Source organism: Pristis pectinata, chromosome 34, assembly GCF_009764475.1.
Source record: "Pristis pectinata isolate sPriPec2 chromosome 34, sPriPec2.1.pri, whole genome shotgun sequence".
In the NCBI taxonomy this organism is placed as follows: domain Eukaryota; kingdom Metazoa; phylum Chordata; class Chondrichthyes; order Rhinopristiformes; family Pristidae; genus Pristis; species Pristis pectinata.
The window spans coordinates 13,218,019-13,239,234 of NC_067438.1; the positions used below are offsets into that span (position 1 = coordinate 13,218,019).

The 21,216-nt window shown below is 49.7% G+C and overlaps 2 protein-coding genes across 2 annotated transcripts in view; both read left to right on the top strand.

Annotated features, from left to right (window-relative positions):
• The window catches only part of LOC127585964 (uncharacterized), a 43,488-nt gene that overhangs the window by 17,050 nt on the left and 5,222 nt on the right, over positions 1-21,216 (top strand). Inside the window, exons 5-8 of the mRNA XM_052043719.1 lie at positions 15,223-15,290; positions 16,946-17,121; positions 18,002-18,060; positions 20,187-20,435. Coding sequence (XP_051899679.1) covers positions 15,223-15,290; positions 16,946-17,121; positions 18,002-18,060; positions 20,187-20,435 — 552 coding nt within the window. The remainder of the gene's footprint in view (positions 1-15,222; positions 15,291-16,945; positions 17,122-18,001; positions 18,061-20,186; positions 20,436-21,216) is intronic.
• LOC127586043 (RLA class I histocompatibility antigen, alpha chain 11/11-like) lies at positions 16,952-20,611 on the top strand. Its single transcript, XM_052043819.1, has 2 exons — positions 16,952-17,121; positions 20,187-20,611. Exons 1-2 carry the CDS (start codon positions 17,046-17,048, stop codon positions 20,447-20,449), a joined length of 339 nt encoding a protein of 112 aa, XP_051899779.1. The 5' UTR covers positions 16,952-17,045; the 3' UTR covers positions 20,450-20,611.

The window sequence follows — 21,216 nt, forward strand, 5'->3', positions numbered from 1 at the left end:
CTTCCGCAGAGGAAGGTGAGGAAGGAAATGTTATTGGAGTGTGCACGAGGAAGTCAGAGTAACTGAGAGGGAAGTGGGATTGGATGGGCATGGGGCTGTGAATCGTGTGGAGGAATCTAGTTTGGACTGCGTTGGAAGGGCTGGTATTCAGCAGCCAGAGCCTTGTGCTTGGGACAAACTGCAGGAACCTGATGGTAAAGGGGAAATCCTGAGCTGAACAAACACGAGGAAGTGCACTGGGAAACAGAAACTCCCCTTGTTACTCCTCGGGCTGCGGCTCTTATGGCTGGGGAGGGGCAGGGTGCCATTTACATGCTGAGTGAGTCTGTACAATGGAATGTTCTCGTTCCCTGCACTGACCTTCCTCATCTTGTCAGCCAAATGTACAACTCTAAAATAAGAATTCATTTCACACAGAAAACAATCTCCCTTCTTTTTCTCAAAGCAGTAAAACAGATGAGTTTGGAAGCAGAAGGATTTTCAGTTTTACCATTGTACCACAGTTCACTCTGGATCCCTGAGATGTGTTTGGTTCCCCTTGTATCTCCCTGGTGTTAACACTATCATTTCCTTACACATGTGGCGGGATCGCTATCAGAGTTGAAAACCAAAAACCAAATTGCAAATGCTGGAAATCTAAAATAAAAAGCACTCTGCAGGCCAGGGTTGTATTTGTGGGACAAGAAACAGAGTTAATGTTTCAGCTGAATGACCCTGTATCAGTGTTATCTCTGTAGCCAATTCCAAAACCAGTTGGACTGTAGTTTACTGGTGTTTCCAGTCTGATGCAAGTTGGAAGTTGTTTTCATTCTTAAGTGTGGAGGTTTTATTAAGCAAGAGTGGAATGTGAAACAGATGGCATGCATTATGACATGGGCACGATTAGTGACAGATGTTGTAACTCTGGAGTAACCTTACTCTGAGAACATCCCGACATGTACAGCAGAGCTTGTTTGTGTTGACAGGAGTGTGTGGCTGGGGCTTAAGTATGTCAGTGTCACTGTCTCAAACCCATACCGATGCGAGGTTAGAAAATCAAAAAAAAACCTGAAGATGCTGGAAATCTAAAAATAAAAACAGAAAATGCTGGAAATATTCAGCAGGTCAGGCAGCATCGGCTGAGTATTTCCAACGTTTTCTGTTTTTACCCCACATGATATTTCTGTTTCATGCCACAAGAATCTGAGAAACAAATGTCCCATTAATGTAAGGTGACTCGATGGAGGAAGAGGTTCTCTTCCTGTGGACATCTTAAGGGAGTACTTAACAGTCACACAAGATTTAGCCAATGATTGGTTCAGGAAAAAACACTATCCCAGGACATCAAATGTTACAGTGTACACTGGGTTGTACTTTGGGTGAAAGCTCAAAAATATTCCACTGACCCAAAAAACTCTCAGCAATTTATAATACTCGCGTTACAATGGTTACATGCGGATTTTACAATTTCACAATAATTCATCAGTAACTCACTTTTCTTTGTCACAATTTCATCATCGGTTATTTCTGCTGGACGTGCCTCTATCTTCCTGGCAGCTATTTTCCCCTCCTCTCTGTAACTGGGTGCTCTAATTTAGGATCCTGTTTTCTGTGGTGACTCTGCTTATCTTATGATCAGCTCTCCTGCACTCAGCCTGCATCCCAACCTGCATTCGTTTATCTCTGCTCCATTGGCTACACCTGGCAATCTAAACACTTCCCGGACTGATTTACTGCTCTGCTCTTGTAACGTCACCTCTGAGTTACCTCCAGTATTGGCCCATTTTCCAATGATCCTTTCCCAGTTTTTCTGGCACCTATATTGACCATATCGCAAACCTTCCCAATTTTCTAGAAATTCCTTCTTCAATTTTCATTTCTCCCTCCAATGCTACCAATTACCGTTGATCTGAGCCACTTAAGTTTTTAGACCACTCTGCTAAGGTCATTAGCTCTTTCCTATCCACTCCATCCTGGCCTCTTATAACTTTACAAATCTCCCCTCAGCCTCCTGTGTTCCTAAGAAACAACCAGAGCCTATCCAATTATTGCTCAGAGACAAAATTATCCAGTCTTTATAGATCTCCCCTACACCCTCTCCAGTGCCATCTCATCTTTGTATTTCACCTCATGTGGGCCGTGGACTCTGTTTACACCTCTCGATGCCTCGGTAATGCAGCCAACATAATCAAAGATGCCACCCACCGCAGACATTCTCTCTTCTCCCCCCTTCCATTGGGCAGAAGATACAAAAGTCTGAAAGCACGTACCACCAGGCTCAAGGACGGCTTCTATCCCACTGTTATAAGACAATTGAATGGTCCCCTAGCACAATAAGATGGACTCTTGACCTCACAGTCTACTTTGTTATGGCCTTGCACCTTATTGTCTACATGCACTGCACCTTCTTATTAAGTATAACACTTTATTCTGCATTCTGTATTGTTTTGCCTTGTACTACCGCAATGCACTGATGTGATGAAATGATCTGTATGGATGGCATGGGAAACAAAGTTTTTCACTGTACCTCGGTACGTGTAAAAAATAATAAAGCAATTTACCAACCTTTACTTGGTGGGCAGGAGTTGGCGAGCCCCGTGGAGCTGGTCCCATTCTGGGACTGATGGCCATGCTGGCGATGGTCATTGCAGCAGTGTAGAGGAGCAGCAAGGAGGGAGCCAAGGCGTCATTGCAGGTGGGTACGCACACAGATCCCTTCACTGACACTGCTCACCGTGACTGGATTGCACATCCAACCTCTTCTCATTCCTCCTTTCCAGATGAACGTTTGGTCCTAACTCAAGCATCGCTCTGAACACAGGGTGGAGCCTCTGCCTGGTGTTGTGATGTGTGGCTGCACTTCTCAGCAAGTTTCGTGTTGCCTCCGGAGTGCTAATCGGTTGGCTGAATCTTCCTCAGCTTTGCAGCACTCCCGTTTGTCAATGTTGTAACTTTTTCTTACATCTCACACAGGATTCAGGTTTCCGAGCATTGAAGTTTGAGCCTCTCCCCTGTACAGTCCTACCCGAGATGAGCTGCACTCTCAACCCTATCTCAGAATACTGATACAAACAGGGTAGGATTAAATGTACTGCTAATTTAGAGGGATTGAAGATAAACTTTGGTGGATTGGGGCACTCGAGAACTGGGGTAACTTTGTCCATAATTTCTTAATTATACAATATTCTGTGGCTTTCTGTACAATATGATAATCTCTGTATGATGATATATATTTATCAAATGTAACACAGACTACTTTTGTGTTTGGGTAAATGTAATATAAATTGACCGTGAACTCCCAGGATGATGTAAAGTAAAATCAGGAGGAAAATTCTTTGACGCCATGTCTGGTTCACTCGAAATGAAAATTGAGAATATTTCAGAAATGTAAAGCCAACATTGCAGTTCTTTTATCATCTTTTAGTGAATAATTTTTTTGAACAAATTTTGAACAGAAAGAACAAATCTTTATGTAAACAGAGGCTGTGCAAGTCTCTTAGAGTGCTCCCAGGGTCAAGTTAAAACTCCTTGGGCACAGGCAGCCTAGAACATGAAAGTGGTCACTTCATGGCAAGAAGCTATGCCACCTTGTCCCTTCAAATACTCCTGCTGAAGAATTATATAAACGGTGGCTTTAGTCAACATTGTTCCCAAAGGAACACCAGTGCATGCATTACCTGCAGAGCTCTTGCTGCCAAAGTGACAACCCTTTGTTTTCGACCATGGAGTCCACACAAACCAAGCCACGGCCCTCCACAGTCTCACAAGAACACAAGAGAGCATGAGTAGGCCACTCGGCCCCTCAAACCTTCCCTGCTACACAATAAGATCATGGCTCACCTGCCCCAGGCCTCATCCCCCATGAGTTACCCCTTCCTCCGTCCTAGCCCCACCTCCCCAAACGTTCCATAAGTTGCCAATGTTTACAGGAACTGGGTGACCTATTGGGACTTTAATCATCGGTAAGTTCATGTCTGGATGGGTGGTGGCCCTGAGCATAATTTGTAACACAGGCCCAGACAGCAAGTTGAACACAGTGTTGCTCAGTTAAATTTTTCCCGGGGAGAGGGAAACAAAAACTACAAGGCTCGGGTTTCAGGTGAGAGACATTGGGATAAGTACATGGACAAGAAAGAGGGATGCACGCAAATTGGACTAGCGTAAGTGGGCACCTTGGTCGGCATGGATGAGTTGGGCCGAAGGGTCTGTTTCTGCGATGTATTACTCTGTGACTCCATCATACAGGGTGGTGGTTAATCGAGTCATAAAGTCATACAGCATGGAAACAGGCTATTCAACCCACCACGTCCTCACCAATTAGTGGGCACCCATCTGTACTCATCCCATCTTCCACACTTGGCCTGTAGCCTTCTCTGCCCTGGCAATTCCAGTGCTCATCTAGACAGTGATTGCATGCTATCAGTGACTCTGCTTCCACCACTCTCTCAGTCAGTGTATTCCAGATACTCACCACTCTCTGGGTGAAAAAGATCCCCATCCCATCCCCAAAATATCAATAAACTGAACTGCCCCAGTGAAGGGTAGGCAGACCACAGTATTTTAGTCTTAGGAGCTCAATAACCCAGTGAGCCCAGTACAATCAAGCTGAAAACATCCTGTTCATGAGATGGTTGGAATCTACACAGTGGCTGAGTAAGTTGTCACTCCACACCTTGTCAATAGTGGCTGTGTGATTCTCTTGGAGCTGGTGCCCCTAAGCACAGACAATCCAAGACCAATCTAAAGGAAGTATAATTTACCTGAAGACCAGGCCAAAGGCAAATGGTTTCATCCATCTGCATTTCAGTCAAAAGACTTGTTCCAAACCCAGTGTGGACAACTGTGCTTGCTGGGCGGTTGGTTCTGGCTTGTGTACTCACTGAAACAACATGGGCAATTAACCAAACTCACTCTTAGCCTTTCTGCTGTCTGCTGGAGTCATAGAGAAAAATACAGCAATGGAAACAGGCCCTTCGGCCCACCAATCAGACACCCACTTTAATGCTACCCTTAACCCATTTTATTCTCCCCACATTCCCGTCAACTCCCTGCACATCTCCCACTGACCTATATGCACCAGGGGCAACATACAGCATCCGATTAACCTACCGACCTGCATATTTATGGGATGTGGGAGGAAACCGGAGCACAAGGAAGAAATCCCACGTGGTCACAGGGAGAACGCGCAAACTCCACACAGACAACACTGGAGGTCGGGATCGAACCCAGGTCTCCGGAGCTGCGAGGTCACGGCTCTACCGCTGCACCACTGTGTTTTGTAATGTCGGCCATGCTGTCCCAGGCTGGGAGAAGTCAAGGACCTGGGGAGGTTCTTGCAGATCATTTAATTATTTGCATTTTCTCTCTGACACGATTTGATTTTCTGACAACAGATTATTATTGGTATTGGTTTATTACTGTCACTGGTACTGAGGTACAGTGAAAAACTTGTCTTGCATACCGATCGTACAGGTCAATTCATTACACAGTGCAGTTACATTGAGTTAGTACAGAGTGCATTGAGGTAGTACAGGTAAAAAACAGAACAAAAACAATATTAGTCCCTGATCCCTGATTACTGAATCCATAATCATCATCGAATCAAAGAAGCGTACAGCACAGAAATGAGCCCTTCTGGCCCATCTCATCTGGACCGATTGTGGTGCCTTGCTACACTAATCCCATGGAACACAGGGACCTAGGAGTGCAAGTGCATAGTTCACTGAAAGTGACATCTCAGGTGGATAGGGTGGTGAAGGTGTTTGGCATTGTGGCCTTCATCAGTCGGGGCACTGAGTATTGGAGTTGGGAAGTTATGTAGCGGTTGTACAAGACGTTGGTAAGGCCACACTTGGAGTATTGTGTAGAGTTTTGCTCAGAATCAGAACCAGGTTTATTATCACTGACATATGACATGAAATGTGTTGTTTTGTAGCGGCGGTACAATGCAAGACAGAAAAATTACAATAAGTTACAAAAATATACAAATAGTGCAAAAGAGTAATGGTGAAGTGGTGTTCATGGACCGTTCAGAGATCTGATGGCGGAGGCGAAGAAGTTGTTGAGTGTGGGTCTTCTGGCTCTTTTACCTCCTCCCCGATGGTAGTAATGTGAAGAGGGCATGTCCTGGATATGTCACCCTGTTATAAGAAGGATGTTACCAAACTAGAAAGAGTGCAGAAAAGATTTACCAGGATGTTGCGTGGACTTGGGGGCCTGAGTTACAAGGAGGGGTTGCGTTGACTAGGACTTTATTCCCTGCAATGTAGGAGATTGAGGGGTGACTTGATAGGGGTATATAAGATCATGAGGGATAGAAAGGATGAAGGCACATCATCTTTTCCCAGGGAGGGGGTGCTAAAACCAAGGGGGCGCTAAAACCAAGGGGGCATAGGTTTACGATCGGAAGCGAGAGATTTAAAAGGGATGTCAGGGGCAGCTTCTTCAAACGAAGGGTGGTGTGTATTTGGAATGAGCTGCCAGAAACAGTGGCTGAGGTGGACACATTAGCAACATTTAAAAGCCATCGAGATAAGTCCATGGATAGGAGAGCTTTACAGGGCTATAGGCCAAACGCAGGCAGATGGGACGAGCTCACTGGGCAGCACAGTCATCATGGATGAGTTGGGCTGGAGGGCCTGTTTCCCTGCTGTAAGACTCTATGACTGTATTTGCCCACATTAGGCCCATATCCCTCTACGCCTTTCCTAATCAAATTCCTTTAAATGTCGTAATTGTATCTGCATCCACCACTCTGGCAGCTCATTCCAGATACTCACCACCCCCTGTGTGAAACATTTACCCCTCAGATCTCCTTTCAGTGTCTCCCATCTCACCTTAAGCATGAACGCTGAAGTTCTGATTCCCCTGTCCCAGGAAAAAGATTCTGACTATCTGTCCTGTATAATTTTATAAACCCTCCATAAAGTCACCCCTCAGTTTCCTACATTCCAGTGAGAGTACACCAGTCCATCCAATCTCTCCTGATAACTACTGCCCTCCATTCCAGGCAGCATCCTGGTGAAGGCACAAAGGACTGCAGATGCTGGAATCTGCAGCAACAAACAATGTGCTGGAGGAACTCAGCGGGTCGAGCAGCATCTGTGGGAGGAAAGAAATTGTCGACTGCGTCAGGACGGAGAGGGGAGGTGACCAGCATAGAGAGGAGAAGGGGAGTGGCAAGAAAGGATTGTGAGGCGATTGGTGGACTGAGGAGATGACAGGCAGGTAGTGCTGGGGGGGGTGGAGTTGGAAGACTGTGGCAGGTGAATCTCTTCTGCACTATTGCTCTCTTGTCAATGCCCTGCTAAATACCTTTTACTCTGCAAAATCTCCACTCTGCAGGCATGGATTTTGGCACCTTCTGTGTGAACTTTCTTCTCATTTTAGATCCTTGGAATAAATTTCTACTCCCTCTGCAAAGTCCTCAACCTGTAATCACAGACTGTGGCCACCAGAGGGCTCAGCAATCTTCCAAATAAAATTTGCCCAAACTTCCCAAAATGTATTGGTATTGGTTTATTATTGTCACTTGTACTGAGGTACAGTGAAAAACTTGACTTGCATACCAATCGTACAGATCATTACACAGTGCGCTGAGGTCGTACAGGGTGAAAAGAATAATAGAATACAGAATAAAGTGTCGCAGCTACAGGGAAGTGCAGTGCAGGTCGACAATAAGGTGCAAGGTCATAACAAGGTATATTTAGAAGTCCAGAATCCATCTCATCGTAAAAGGGAACCATTAAGTAGTCTTATCACAGTGGGATAGAAGCTGTCCTTGAGCCTGGTGGTATGTGCCCTCAGGTTCCTGTATCTTCTGCCTGATGGGAGAGGGGAGAAGAGAGAATGACCCGGGTGGGTGGGGTCTTTGATTATGCTGGCTGCTTCACCAAGGCAGTGGGAGGTAGCGAGAAGTATAGACAGAGAATGAACCTGGAACTGGTCTAATCCCAGGCTGAGGAAGTCGCGCACGCTTCCTCTCTCCGGCCACAGGACACCTCATGGAGAATGGATTTGATGACCTCGATCTGGAATCCTAGCTGTGGATTCCAGGCCAGCTTCACCTGAGATAAGCACAACAGGTCATTTACCTGAACGGGAGAAATGAACTGGAGACACTGTAGATGCTGGAATCTGGAGCAAAACACTGGAGGAACTCAGCAGGTCGGGCAGCATCTGTGGAGAGAAATGGACAGTTGACACTTGGGACCAAGATCCCTCTTCTGGACTGACAGACAGCGGGGAGATAGCCAGTATAAAGAGGAGACGGGAAGGGGTGGAGCAAGAGCTGGCAGGTGATGGGTGGATCCAGGTGAGGAGGGGGTGATGGGCAGATGGAGGAGGGGGGAGTGGGAACAGCGACAGAGGCTGGGAGGGGGTAGGTGGAGGTGACAGAGGGCTGCGGATGGTGGGGTCTGACGGGAGGGGAAGGTGGAGCATGGAACCAAATAAGGGAGGTGGGGGGGGGCAGATGGGAACAGTGGGGGTGTGGGGGGGGGAACCCAGTGGGAGGAGTGTGTGGGTGATGGGCAGATGGGAGTGGGTGGGAGAGGGGAAAGGAGGGAAATAAGGGTCTGGTGGTGAGGGGGTGGGGGCGAAGTACAGGAGTGGGGATCAAGTAAAGGGGTGGGGGTCAGGTAAATGGGTGGGGGTGAGGGACAGGGGTGGGGTTAAGGGACAAGGTGGAGGTCAGGTAAAGGGATGTGGGTGAGGTACAGAATAGGGGGTCAGGTAAAGGGGTGGGGTGAGGGACAGGGGTGAGGTAAGGGACAGGGGTGGGGGTAAGGTACAGAGTTGGGGGTCAGGTAAAGGTGTGGGGGTGAGGGACAGTGGTGGGGGTAAGGGACTGGGTGGGGGTAAGGTACAGGGGTGTGGGTGAGGTACAGAGTTGGGGGTAAGGCTCCCGAGATGGGAAGCTAATCCTGACTTCTTTTTGAAGTCAGCAAGGGACGGGGACGAACAGCCAGATCGTCCTTTGTGAATTACAGTGAGGTAACATTATCAAAGGCAGAATACAAGGTTAATGGCAGGACTCTTAACAGTTTGGAGGAACAGAAGGATCTTGGGGTCCATGTCCATCGATCCCTCAAGGTTGCTGCACAGGTTGATAGAGTTGTTAAGAAGGCGTATGGAGTGTTGGCCTTCATTAGTCAGGGTAATGAGTTCAAGAGCCACAAGGTGATATTGCAGCTCTATAGAACTCTGGTCAGACCACACTTGTGGAGTATTGTGTTCAGATCTGGTCGGTTCATTATGGGAAGTATGTGGAAGCTTCAGAGAGGGTGCAGAGGAGTTTTACCCAGTATGCTGCCTGGATTGGAGAGCATATCATGAGGATTGGACAGAAGGAGGATGAGAGGTGACTTGATAGAGGTGTACATGATGATAAGAGACATAGATCGAGTGGACGGTCAGAAACTTCTTCCCAGGGCGACAATGGCTAACACAAGGGGGCATAATTTTAAGGTGATTTTAAGAAAACAGCTGTTCCTGAATCGTTGAGTGTGGGTCTTCTGTCTCCTGTCCCTCCTCTCCAGAGGTAGTAACAAGAAGAGGGCATGTCCCGGGTGGTGAGGGTCCTTAGTGACAGATGCCGCCTTCTTGAGGCACTGCCTCTTGAAGATGTCCTCGCTGGCGGGGAGGGTTGTGCCTGTGATGGAGCTGGCTGGGTCTATGACCCTCTACATCCTCCTGCGATCCTGTGCTTTGAAGGCTATGTACCAGGCGGTGATGCAACCAGTCAGAATGCTCTCCACTGTAGATCTGTAGAAATTTGGTGACATACCGACTCTCCTCAAACCCCTAACGAAGTAGAGCCGATGGCGTGCCTCCTTCCTGATTGCATCAATGTGTTGGGCCCAGAATAGATCCTCTGAGATGTTGACGCCCAGGAACTTGAGCTGCTCAGCCTTTCCACCGCTAACCCCTCAGTGCGGACTGTCGAAATGTTGTAATTGTATCCGATACCACCTCCGCTGGCAGCGAGTTCCAGATATCAACCCCTCTCTGTGTAAAAACCATTCCCCTCTGATCCCCTTTAAAACTCCTTCCTCTCACCTTAAACCGATGTTTTCGTACCCCTATCATGGGAAAAAGACTTTGACTATTTAGCCATCTATGCCTCTTGTATACTTTGTATAAACTTATATATCTTATATACTTCTATTGGCTCGCCCCTCAGCCTCCTTCACTCCAGGGAGGACAAGCCCAGCCTGTCCGGTCTTTCCTCATAACTAAAGTCCTCCAATCCAAGCAACATCCTGGTGAATCTCCTCCGTCCTCTCTCCAGTGTAGTCACGTCCCAGAGTATGGTGACCAGTACTGCGTACAACACTCCAAGCGTGGCCTAACCAATCCTTTGTAAAGTTGCAACATCACGTCCCGACTCTTGTATTCTGCACCCCGACCTATGAAGACAAGGGTGCCCCGTGCCTTCTTCACCACCCTACAGATCTGTGTGGCTACGTTCAGGGAATTGTGGACCTGGAACCTGAGGTCTCTCTTCATCAACATTCCTTAGCACGCTGCTGTTTACTGTATACTGCAGAGAGTTGTGGACACAGCCCAGCGCATCACGGACACCAGCCTCCCCTCCTTGGACTCTCTCTGTCTTTACCTCTCGCTGTCTTGGTGAAGCAGCCAGCATAATCAAAGACCCCACCCACCTGGGACATTCTCTCTTCTCTCCTCTTCCATCGGGTAGAAGATACAGGAGCCTGAGGGCACGTACCACCAGACAAGTACAGCTTCTACCCCACTGTGATAAGACTATTGAACAGTTCCCTTATACGATGAGATGGACTATGGCCTCACAATCTACCTTGCTGTGATGTTGCACCTTATTGCACTGCACCTTGTCTCTGGCTGTGACACTTTACTCTGTACTGTTATTGTTTTTACCTGTACTACCTCAATGCGCCCTGTACTAACTCAATGTAACTGCACTGTGTAACGAATTGACCTGTACGATCGGTATGCAAGACAAGTTTTTCACTGTACCTCAGTACAAGTGACAATAATGAACCAATACCAATACCAATGTCCTCTCTCGATTTGACTTCCAATGTGCATCACCTTGCACCTATTGGGATTAAATTCCATCTGCCAATGGTCTGCCCAAGTTTACATCGGACCTCTATCCTGCTCCAGCCTTAGACAACCTTCTTCGCTACCACAACAGCTGGTGCCAGGGACCCGGAGCGCTGTATATTTCCTCCTTCCTTTCTACTCCCTGGGTTCACTGGAAAATTTGTTATTCCAATGAGTATCATGTGAAAAAAAGAGAAATAACACTGCGATTGGGTGTTAGTAGGAGTCACATCCAATACTCTGGAATATTGGTTGGTTGGGTATCACCAAAGTCCTGAGGGTGCCGGGTTATCGGAGTGTTACTGTCATTACAGGTCAAAAAGGCTGCACACCCGAACATTACTATAAACATATAAACTGACTTAGTTAAATTGAAAGGAAAGCTTCTCGTCTCTTTCCCCAGAGAGTTCAGGTCACCTGCTCCCCCACCGCTCACATGCATCTCCTCCCACCTTGTCTCCTGCATCCGCTGCCCTCGGTCTGGCCTCCTCCACAGCGGTGAGACCAAGCGTGGACTGGGAGACTGGGCGACCATTTCACAGAGCACCTACGCTCAGTCTGCAATGGCTATCCCGAGCTCCCAGCTGCAGACTATTTCAGCTCCCCCTCCCATTCCCACACTGACCTGTCCGTCCTTGGCCTCTTCACTGCCAGGGTGAAGGCCAACTCAAACTGGAGGAACAAGACATATTCCACCCGGGTAGTCTACAGCCCAATGGCATGAATAATGCTCTTTCCAATCTTAGGTAAACGCACACCTTCTTCTTCTCTCTCCCCCTCCCTTGCAGTAAATTACAGAGTGACACAGTAACTGAACCTTTGGACCAACAAGTCCGAGCCTGTGTTAAGGCTCCACTTGAGACTCCTCTGGTCACTCAAACCCTATCTGTGCAACAGCCTGGTCCTTCTCCCTCAGCTTGCCCCATATCCCCATAAACCCATCTATAATATCCACTTCTCCCACTTCCACACACCCCTTGCTCTGTGGACAAAGATATTTCTGCTGAATACGCTATTGGCAATGATCTTTCTGACCATATCTGATTGACGGCTTCTGGTTACACACTTCCCACAAGTTGGATCCTATCAAAACCTTGCATCAATTTAAAGACCTCCATTTGTTTGCCCTCAACCATCAGAGGATAGAAACTCCACCGGTGTCCGATCCGTTCCCCATCACACATCAGGTATCACCCTGTAAGTCCTCTCTGCACCCTCCGCCTCTGTAATTGGAATTGGTTTATTATTGTCACTTGTACCGAGGTACAGTTAAAAAATTGTCTTGCATACCGTTCATACAGATGAATTCATTATACAGTGCAAGGTAAAACAATAACAGAATGCAGAATAAAATGTCACAGCTACAGAGGAAGTGCAGTGCAGTTAGATCACAAGGTGCAAGGTCATAACAAGATAAATTGTGAGGTCAAGAGTCCATCTTATCGTTCTAGGTCCTTTAAAAGTTCTTTAACAGCAGGATGGAAGTTATCCTTGAGCCTGGTGATACTTGCAGCCTGTAAGCTGGCAAACTCATTGCACACAGTCATCTCAGGACATTTCAATACAGGCTTATCAAAACTTCCCCATTTTCAGAGTTTGTTCATCTATAAGTAAACCTAAGTGCTTGGTTTTTTTTTAATGGCATTGTTAGTGTGTGTCACCTTTCTGGTTGGTGCATTACACATTGTTCCTCTAACCCACACAGTCCAGCATTTTCCAAATAATAAAGAACCTCTCTATCTGTCACACCAAAGGGGACCGCAAAGGGGAACTGACTCAGAAGGGGTCATGAGGCCTGAGGCAGAGCAGCCACATTCGGACTGAAAGGCAGGGTAGGATTGACGGGCTGAATGGCCTACTCCTGCTGCTTTTTGCTCAGGTTGCATGAGGAACGCGGTCTGGGGGGGGGTCAGCTGTACAGGTGGGTGATGGGAAGGGTGGGTAGTGAGGGCAGGAGAGCTGCAGGGACGGGGTCAGCCATCACTGGGGGAAGTAGGCTGGCGTTTGGTGCCCACAGCCCTGATTCTGAGTTGGGACCTCACCTCTGCAGGTGCAGGGTCATGACCTGTGACCTGACCAACCACAGGGAGGGTGAAGACCTGCAGGGAAGGCAGGACCTCAGAGGTAGGAACCTCCAGATGGCTCCCGGTGCAACGAGTAGGAGGAGAGGTGAACATGTCTGCTGGGATGGTGCAGGGAGGGAGGGGTCCAGACTCCTGGTTCTGGGGAGGTGGGTCCCGTTGTGGCCTCAAGAAGGCCATTCCCGATATTTTGTGAGGAGACAGCTGGTGCTTCTTGGGAGGGTTTAAACCAGAGTCAGGAAGGGCAAGGGAGGGTCCAAGGTTGGAGAGAGTGCAGAGGGGATTCACAGGCTCGTTGCCAGGGTTGGAGGGCTGCAGTTATGGGGAGAGGTGGATGGGATGGGACTGTTTTCCCTGGAGTGGAGGAGGCTGAGGGTGACGCGACAGAGGTACAGATAGGGGTAGATAAATCAGAACCTTTTACCCATGGCAGGGGTGTCTAAAACAAGAAGGCAGAGGGTTAAGGTCAAAGGAGTTTTACACAGAGAGCCGTCAATGCCTGGGGCTACCACAGGAGATGGTGAAGTCAGATACAACCAGTACATATAAGAGGTAGTGAGATAGATACTAAAAAGGCACGGCATAGAAGGGTACAGACCTAGTGTAGCTGGGCAGAAAGGTTAGCAGGGACTTGGTGGGCTGAAGGTCCCTTTCTGTGCTGTAGTTAGATCCCAGGTGCTTTAAACTTCTGGACTAACCGACATGTGGGACCTTGTCAAATGCCTTATGAAAGTCCATAACATCTTCGGCCTTCCTTCATCAATCTTCCGAGATACCCCCTCAAAAATCTCAATGAACTTAGTGAGGCAGGATTGCATCTGCACAGAGCCATGCTGACAATCCCCAATCGATCCCTGCCTTTTCAAGTGTAACAAGTCCCGTTCCTTTGAATTTTTTTCCCCAATAATTTCCCTCCCACTGACGTAAGGGTCACTGGCCTATTGACAGCTGGCTTATCCCTGCGGCCCTTCTTGAATAAAGGAACGTTACCTGTCCTCCAGTCTTCTGGTTCCTCAACTGTGGCTAACATAAATGAAAAGATCCCCTAGAAATCTGTCCCCTTGCAGATTCATCCTGGGATAGATCTCATCCCTTGGGGATTTATCCACCCTTGTGCATTCCGAGATATTTAACACCTCCTTCTGAAAACTGACCTGCTCCAGAATATCAGTGTACTTCACCCTGAGCTCACTATCTTCCACATATTTCTCCTTTTTAATTGGTTTATTATTGTTACATGTCATGGGATACAGTGAAAAGTTTTATTTGCAAGCCATCCCTAAAGATCATAATATACATATGTAAATACATCATAGTAATGCGAAAGGGAAAAAAAAACAGAATGCAGAATATAGTGTTACAGTTACATAGAAAGTGCAGTGCAGGCAGACGAATAAAGTGCAAGGGTCACGATGAGGTAGATTGGGAGATCAAGGGTCATTTTAGAGTCTTATAACAGTGGTTTTGAATCTGCCTGATGCGAAGGGGATGAAGAGAGAATGACCAGGGTAAAAGGGGTCCTTGATTATATTGGCAGTGTTCCTGAGGCAGCGGGACGCATAGACGGAGTCAATGGAGGGGAGGCTGGTCTGGCTTCACAACTCTCTGCAACTTCTCATGGTCTTGGGCAGAGCAGTGGCCATACCGAGCTGTGATGCATCAGGATAGGATACTTTCTCTGGTGCATGTGTAAAAATTGGTAGGAGTCATTAGGGACACACTGAATTTGGTGAATACAGGCACGAATTATTCGTTTAAGACCTTGGCCACATCCCTTGGCTCCACACATAGAATGCACCTTTGCTTGCTAACGGGACATCGATTACTTCGTTACCCTCTTGTTTCTAATAGAAAGCTTTGGGATTCTCCTCAATCTTTCCTGCCCCCAATGACCCTTTTGGTCCTCTCGATTTCTTTCTTGTTCTCTCCTACACCATTTATGTTCCTCAAGGGACTCATTTTTTTCTGTTGCCTCTCCCTGTCATATACTTCCTTTTTTTCATCAAACCCTTAATATCGCTTGTAAATCAGAGTCCCCTAATTTTGACATTTTTGCTTTTAACCCTTGCAGGAAACATGCTGGACCTGAACTCCAGGATGGTGGGGGTTGGGTGGCGGGTGTTGGTGGAGAGGGAGAAGGTACGGGGTGGGGAGACAGAGCACATGGAGGGAGAGGGAGAGAGTGGGACATCGGCGAGTTAGGTAGTCAGGAACGGGGTGTGAGACGGAGGGGTGGATGGTAGCAGGGTGGGGGTAGGGTGGTGTAGAAGGCTGCAGCGCCGGGGAGTTGGGGGCAGGGCAGTGGGGTATGGCAGTGTGTTGGAGAGAAGTGCAGTCCTTGGGTGTCATGGAGTGGTGGGATGTGAGGAGGGGAGGGGAGGGGCAGGACTCGAGGAGGGTGGGGCAGGACGGGGTGGGGAGGGGAGAAAGGGGATAGGGTGGGGAGGTGAGGGGAGGGAGGGGACAGGAGGGGAAGGGAGGAAGGGAATGGAGGGGGAATGGAGGGAAGAAAGGGGTTGGGGAGGGAGGGGAGAAAGGGGTTGGGGAGGGAGGGGAGAGAGGGAAAGGAGGGAGGGGAGGGGAGGGAAAGGAGGGAGAGGAGGGGAGGGAAAGGAGGGAGAGGAGGGGACGGGGCAGGGGATGGGGCAGGGGACGGGGCAGGGGACGGGCGAGGGAAGAAAGGGGTTGGGGAGGGAGGAAAGAAAGGGGTTGGGGAGGGGAGGGAGGGGAAGGATGGGGAGGGGAGAGGATGGAAAGGAGGGAGGGGGAGGGGAGGGAAAGGAGGGAGGGGGAGGGGAGGGAAAGGAGGGGGGAGGGAAGGGAAAAGAGGGAGGGGGAGGGGAGTGGAGGGAGGAAAGGGGAGGGGAGGCAAAGGAGGGGGGAGGGCAGGTGGGGAGGGGAGGGGGGAGGGGAGGGGGGTAGTGGGGAGGGGGGAGAGGGGAGGGAGGGGAGGAGGGGGGAGGGGGGAGAGGGGAGGGAGGGGAGGAGGGGGTAGGGGAGGAAGGGAGGGTGGGGAGGAGAGGGGAAGGGAGGGGAAGGGAGGGGAGGAGAGGGGAGGGGAAGGGAGGGGAGGAGAGGGGAGGGGAAGGGAGGGGAGGAGAGGGGAGGGGAGGGGAGGCAGGGGAGGGAGGTGAGGGTGGGAGGGGAGGGAGGTGAGGGAAGGGAGGGGAGGGAGGTGAGGGAAGGGAGGGAAGAGGGGGGGAAGGGAGGGAAAGGAGGGGGGAAGGGAGGGAAAGGGGGGAAGGGAGGGAAAGGAGGGGGGGAAGGGAGGGAAAGGAGGGAGGGGGGAAGGGAGGGAAAGGAGGGAGGGGGGAAGGGAGGGAAAGGAGAGAGTGGGGGAAGGGAGGGAAAGGAGGGAGGAGGGAGGGGAGAGGCGGGAAGAAAGGGGTTGGGGAGGGAAGGAAGGGGAGAGAGGGGAGGAAGGGGAGGGGAAGGGGAGGGGAGGGGAGGGGAAGGGGGGGAGGGGAGGGGGGAGGGGAAGGGGGGGAGGGGAGGGGGGAGGGGAAGGGGGGGAGGGGAGGGGGGAGGGGGAGGGGAGGGGAGCGGAGGGGTTGGGGAGAGACTGGGTGGGACAGGGGAGGGAAGGGAGAGAGTGGGAGGGGAGGGGAGGGGAGGGGACGGGACGGGACGGGACACGGGGTGCCGATGAATGGAGACACGGGAGACTGCAGATGCTGGAATCTGGAGCAAAAACTGCTCACCGCTGCCCCCACACTGCAGAGCAGTAGGGAGTGGTGATTCCTGCGGAAGGATTCTCGGTTACAGCAGTCTCTCACTGGCTGCCCCCTGGAGAGGACACCGTTCACTCCCGAGCTGCCTCTGTCAATCTGATCTCCGCCCTCAGCACTTCACTGACCAACGACCGGGGTTCAGTCGGTGCGAGGAGTCGCCGCGATGGAGAGTTGGAACGGACCGGCATCACTCCTTTTCACCGTGTTGTCTCTCTGCTCTGGGCCGGGAAGCCAGGCAGGTAAGGCGAGGGTGGTGGTGATGGGGAATGTCGGGGGTTGCGTTTGGGAAACCCATCTCTGATCTGCTGAAGATCAACTTGATCCCAGGCGTGGCGCCATTCGAGTGGAGGCCTTCCCCGCCTCACTCCCGGGTCCGAGAGAGGCAATCCAAAGGGTCGCCCAAGATGTTGGGAAATTTCTGGAGTCTATAAACTCGGGATAAAATATTCCTTGAAAATGTTCGACCGGCGGGAGGGAACTGGCGCGGGTTCCCAAACAGGAAAGTTCCTAACACTGGCACCGCATTAATCTGGTCTTCACTGCCCCTTAACTGCCACATCAGGTCCGTCTGTTTCACCCCACCAGAGGACTGCCCTTTGTTCTACCCATTCCCCCTCCCTCCTCCGTGGTTGGCATGCACATCGTGGGCCGAATGGCCTGTTTCGGGATCTGAGAACTTCACCCGCATCCAGGACAAAAATTATCCGTGAATCTCAATCCTTGCTCGTTTTATGACAATATTTCGCCCAAATGAGTTGTGTCTTCCCTAAAGGGGAACTGACTGTATTCACTTCAAAGGCTGTATTCTATGTTCTGCAAAGTTTGCCGTTACTTGGTGAGTTGTTCAGTTGTTGCACTGTGACGCAGACAAAACTCTGCTTCAAGCTGTTGCCTCGAATTCCCACCACATCACAAGCAGTTTTAAAGCCAACACATTTCTTTTGCGGTGCAGTGACTGTTCTAACAGAGGAAACACAGCCACTAATCAGTACACAGCAAGATCCCGTGAGGTATTTTGTGACGTCCAACTGGCCTTTTGGTGATGTTGGTGGAGAGTTTCTGTGAATGTTGTGCTGGGGGAAGAGCACTCTCCATAACTAGTGCCTTCGTTTACCGCAGGGGGCAGACGGGGCCTCTACTGAATAGCTCATTCAACCTGGTGGCGGGACAAGTGGGCAGTTTGTGCCCACGTTTCGGAAGCAGGGCTTCATGTGACAACATTCTGAGTTCGGAGGTGAGAGTGTGACCCACTGAGCCATAGTTGGGACACCAGTTCGCTCAGGGGATGTGGGCTTCACAGGCTGAGCCAGCATTTAATTGCCCATCCCTAGTTGCCCTTGAGAAGGCGGTGGTGAGCCGCCTTCTTGAACCGCTGTGGTCCTTGAGGTGAGGGTATGCCCACAGTGTTGTTTGGGTCTAAGGAGTACTAAGTCTGTAAGGCAGCTCTCTCAGTTTTGGCACAAGCCCCCCAGTTAGAGTCATAGAGTCATACAGCATGGAAACAGGCCCTTCGGCCCATCTGGTTCATGCTGGCCCAGATTGCCATCTAAGTCCCATTTGCCCCCATTTGGCCCATATCGCTCTAAACCTTTCCTATCCATGCACCTGTCCAAGTACCGTTTAAGTGTTGTTAATGTACCTGCCTCAACCGCTTCCTCTGGCAGCTCGTTCCATATACTGACCACCTCTGGGTGAAAAAGTTGCCCCTCAGGTTCCTATTAAATCTTTCCCCTCTCACCTTAAACCTATGTCCTCTAGTTCTTGATTCCCCAATCCTGGGAAAAGACTATGCGCATTGACCCTGACTATGTCTGTCATGATTTTGTACACCTCTATAAGACCACCTCTGATGTTAATAAGGGGAACCGTACAGGGTTGACAGTTTTTGCCATTGTCATTTCTGATGCCTGGGCTGATTCCAGGTGATCCGTTTTATTATAACTGACCAGCTTGCTGGGACATTTCAGAGGGCAGTTAAAAGTCAACCACCCTGCTGTGGTCTGGAGTCACATATAGGCCAAATACATGCAAATGGGACTAGCTTAGATGCAAATCTTCGTTGGCATGGACCAGTTGGATAGGTACATGGACTAGAAAGGTTTAGAAGGTTATGGGCTAAACGCTGGCAAATGGGGCTAGTTTGGATGGCCTATCTTGGTCGGCATGGACCAGTTGGGCCAAAGGGCCTGTTTCTGTGCTGTATATCTCGATGACTCTATGACCAGGAAAGTGTTCCTCCAGTACAGGACATTAGTGAATCAGATGGGTCTTTACAACAATCAACTATGGTTTTCATGGTCATCACATCTTTGAATTCCAGAATTTGAATTCAAATTTATCACCATCTGCTGTGGTGAGATTCGAACCCAAGTCCCCAGGACTCAGATTATTAATCCAGTGATAATACCACAGTGCCATTGCCTCCCTGCTCACCTGGACCCTAGTGTGGATAAAGGTTAAACCCTTAGTGTCACAGGGTTACACAGTGTAAAAACAGTCCCTTCGGCCCACTGTGTCTGTACTGACCATCAACCACCCATTTACACCAATTCCCTTTTATTCTCCCCACATTCCCATCAGCTCCCCCCCCCCCACAAGATTCCACCCCTCACCCACATACTTGAGGCAATTTACAGCGGTTAATTCAACTACCGACCGGCACGTCTTTGGGATGTGGGAGGGGATCGGAGCACCCGGGGGGAAAACCCACACGGTCACAGGGAGAACGAGCAAACTCCACGCACTGACAGCGCCGGAGGTTGGGATCGAACCCGGGTCTCTGGAGCTGAGAGGCAGCGGCTCTACCCGCTGCGCCACTGTGCTAGCTGTGGTCACATTCCCTGTGGTCACAGTTCTCTGATCTCTGACAACAGTCTAGGCTGAGGCCCAAGACCCGCTCAGTGTTTTGGAGGATTGGGACCCATTGGTTTCTGCCCCCATTGCAGTTGGGTTCTTCTCTCGAGAGGCCAAACCTTCCTGGTGACCTGATGCCAGACAGGCCCCACCAAAACCCACAAGGCTCAGACTCAACTTCACTCAGGTGTGCTTGTGTGTAACTGAGTGGTCTGTGTGAGTAACTGCTTGGGCCGACGCAGCGAGGTCTGTTTTAGTGCTGGGGAACCAGTCCGGTGGCTGCTTGATCCGGGATGGTGTCTGTGTGGTGTTGTAGGGTCTATGTGGTGTCGTGTACTCATCCGAGCAAGTGGAGAGTGTCCCATCAGACTCCTAAGCAGTGCCCCTGTAAGGGTGGGGATCCTTGGTCATTTTCTCACAATCCTCTCTCTCTCTCTGTCCTTTTGCTCAGGCTCCCACAGCTTGATATATTTCTACCTCCATTCCATCAGCATTCCTGACCTGCGGGACATCTCCAGGGTCGGCATGTTGGACGACCTGCAGATAGACTACTACGACAACACCCTCCAGAAGATAGAAGCCAGGCAGCAGTGGGTCGCGGACGGTTTTACGGCTGACTACTGGAACCATCAGAAAGAAATCACAGACAGGATTCATCAGTTCCTCTCTGTATATCTGAAACCATTCACCCCACTCATCAGTGCGTGCCTTTGATCTCCACTGCCCTTTGAGGCTCACCGTGACTTGCACAACATGTCAACCAGCCAAAGGATCCTATTAAGCGGCATCAGTTTTAAAGTCCCTATCCCTGCTTTCAAATCCCTCTACCTTCCTTACCAAAAACTTACCCCCGATTAAAAGCATTCTTTCCCAGAAATTCCAGAGAAATTCCAGCCCTTCAAAATAAGCTCTTCAGAATCCGTCCCTGAGAACCCACCTCGCATTCCTCACTGAGGTCCTCAGAGAAGCATTGAGAATCAGAGCCACTGCCCACACTCGCATTGCACAGGTCTAACCCTAATCCCCATGGCCAGACATGGGCCCCCATTCAGTTTGGCATGGCTTGGAACTGCAGTGTAATCTCCTTGCTGGGATTCCCTGTGTTGTGTTGTACATTCAGTGCTCAGTTTCTTACTGCGACTTCCTGTTTTGCAAGACCAGACGCGTTGATGTCACGATCCTCCACTGTGACCCTGCAGTGGACAAGCACCGGTGTAGACGGTACAGTCGCCCACTGTGGGCCCCTGCTCTGTGCTCGCACAGTGCACATTGTACAATCCCTTACCTTGACACCTGGCTCTGTACAAATTCATGTTTATTGTTGTCAGAGGCATAAATACACAGGGCGTAAATGCCATGAAAGTCAGCCTTTTGCAGCAGCAACACAGTACGTTACAAGACGAGGACAAACATGTTTACGTAAAGTCAAATTAACATAAATTATGCATAACTTACAAGTATAAAGAACAGCAAAATTAAAA

What these genes read in the sequence shown, in the direction of transcription:
- LOC127586043 (XM_052043819.1), top strand. Translation starts at nt 17,046, where the DNA reads ATGGAGAGTTGGAACGGACCGGCATCACTCCTTTTCACCGTGTTGTCT. An exon ending in TGGGCCGGGAAGCCAGGCAG is followed by an intron (nt 17,122 to 20,186) that starts GTAAGGCGAGGG and finishes CCTTTTGCTCAG; the next exon opens with GCTCCCACAGCTTGATATAT.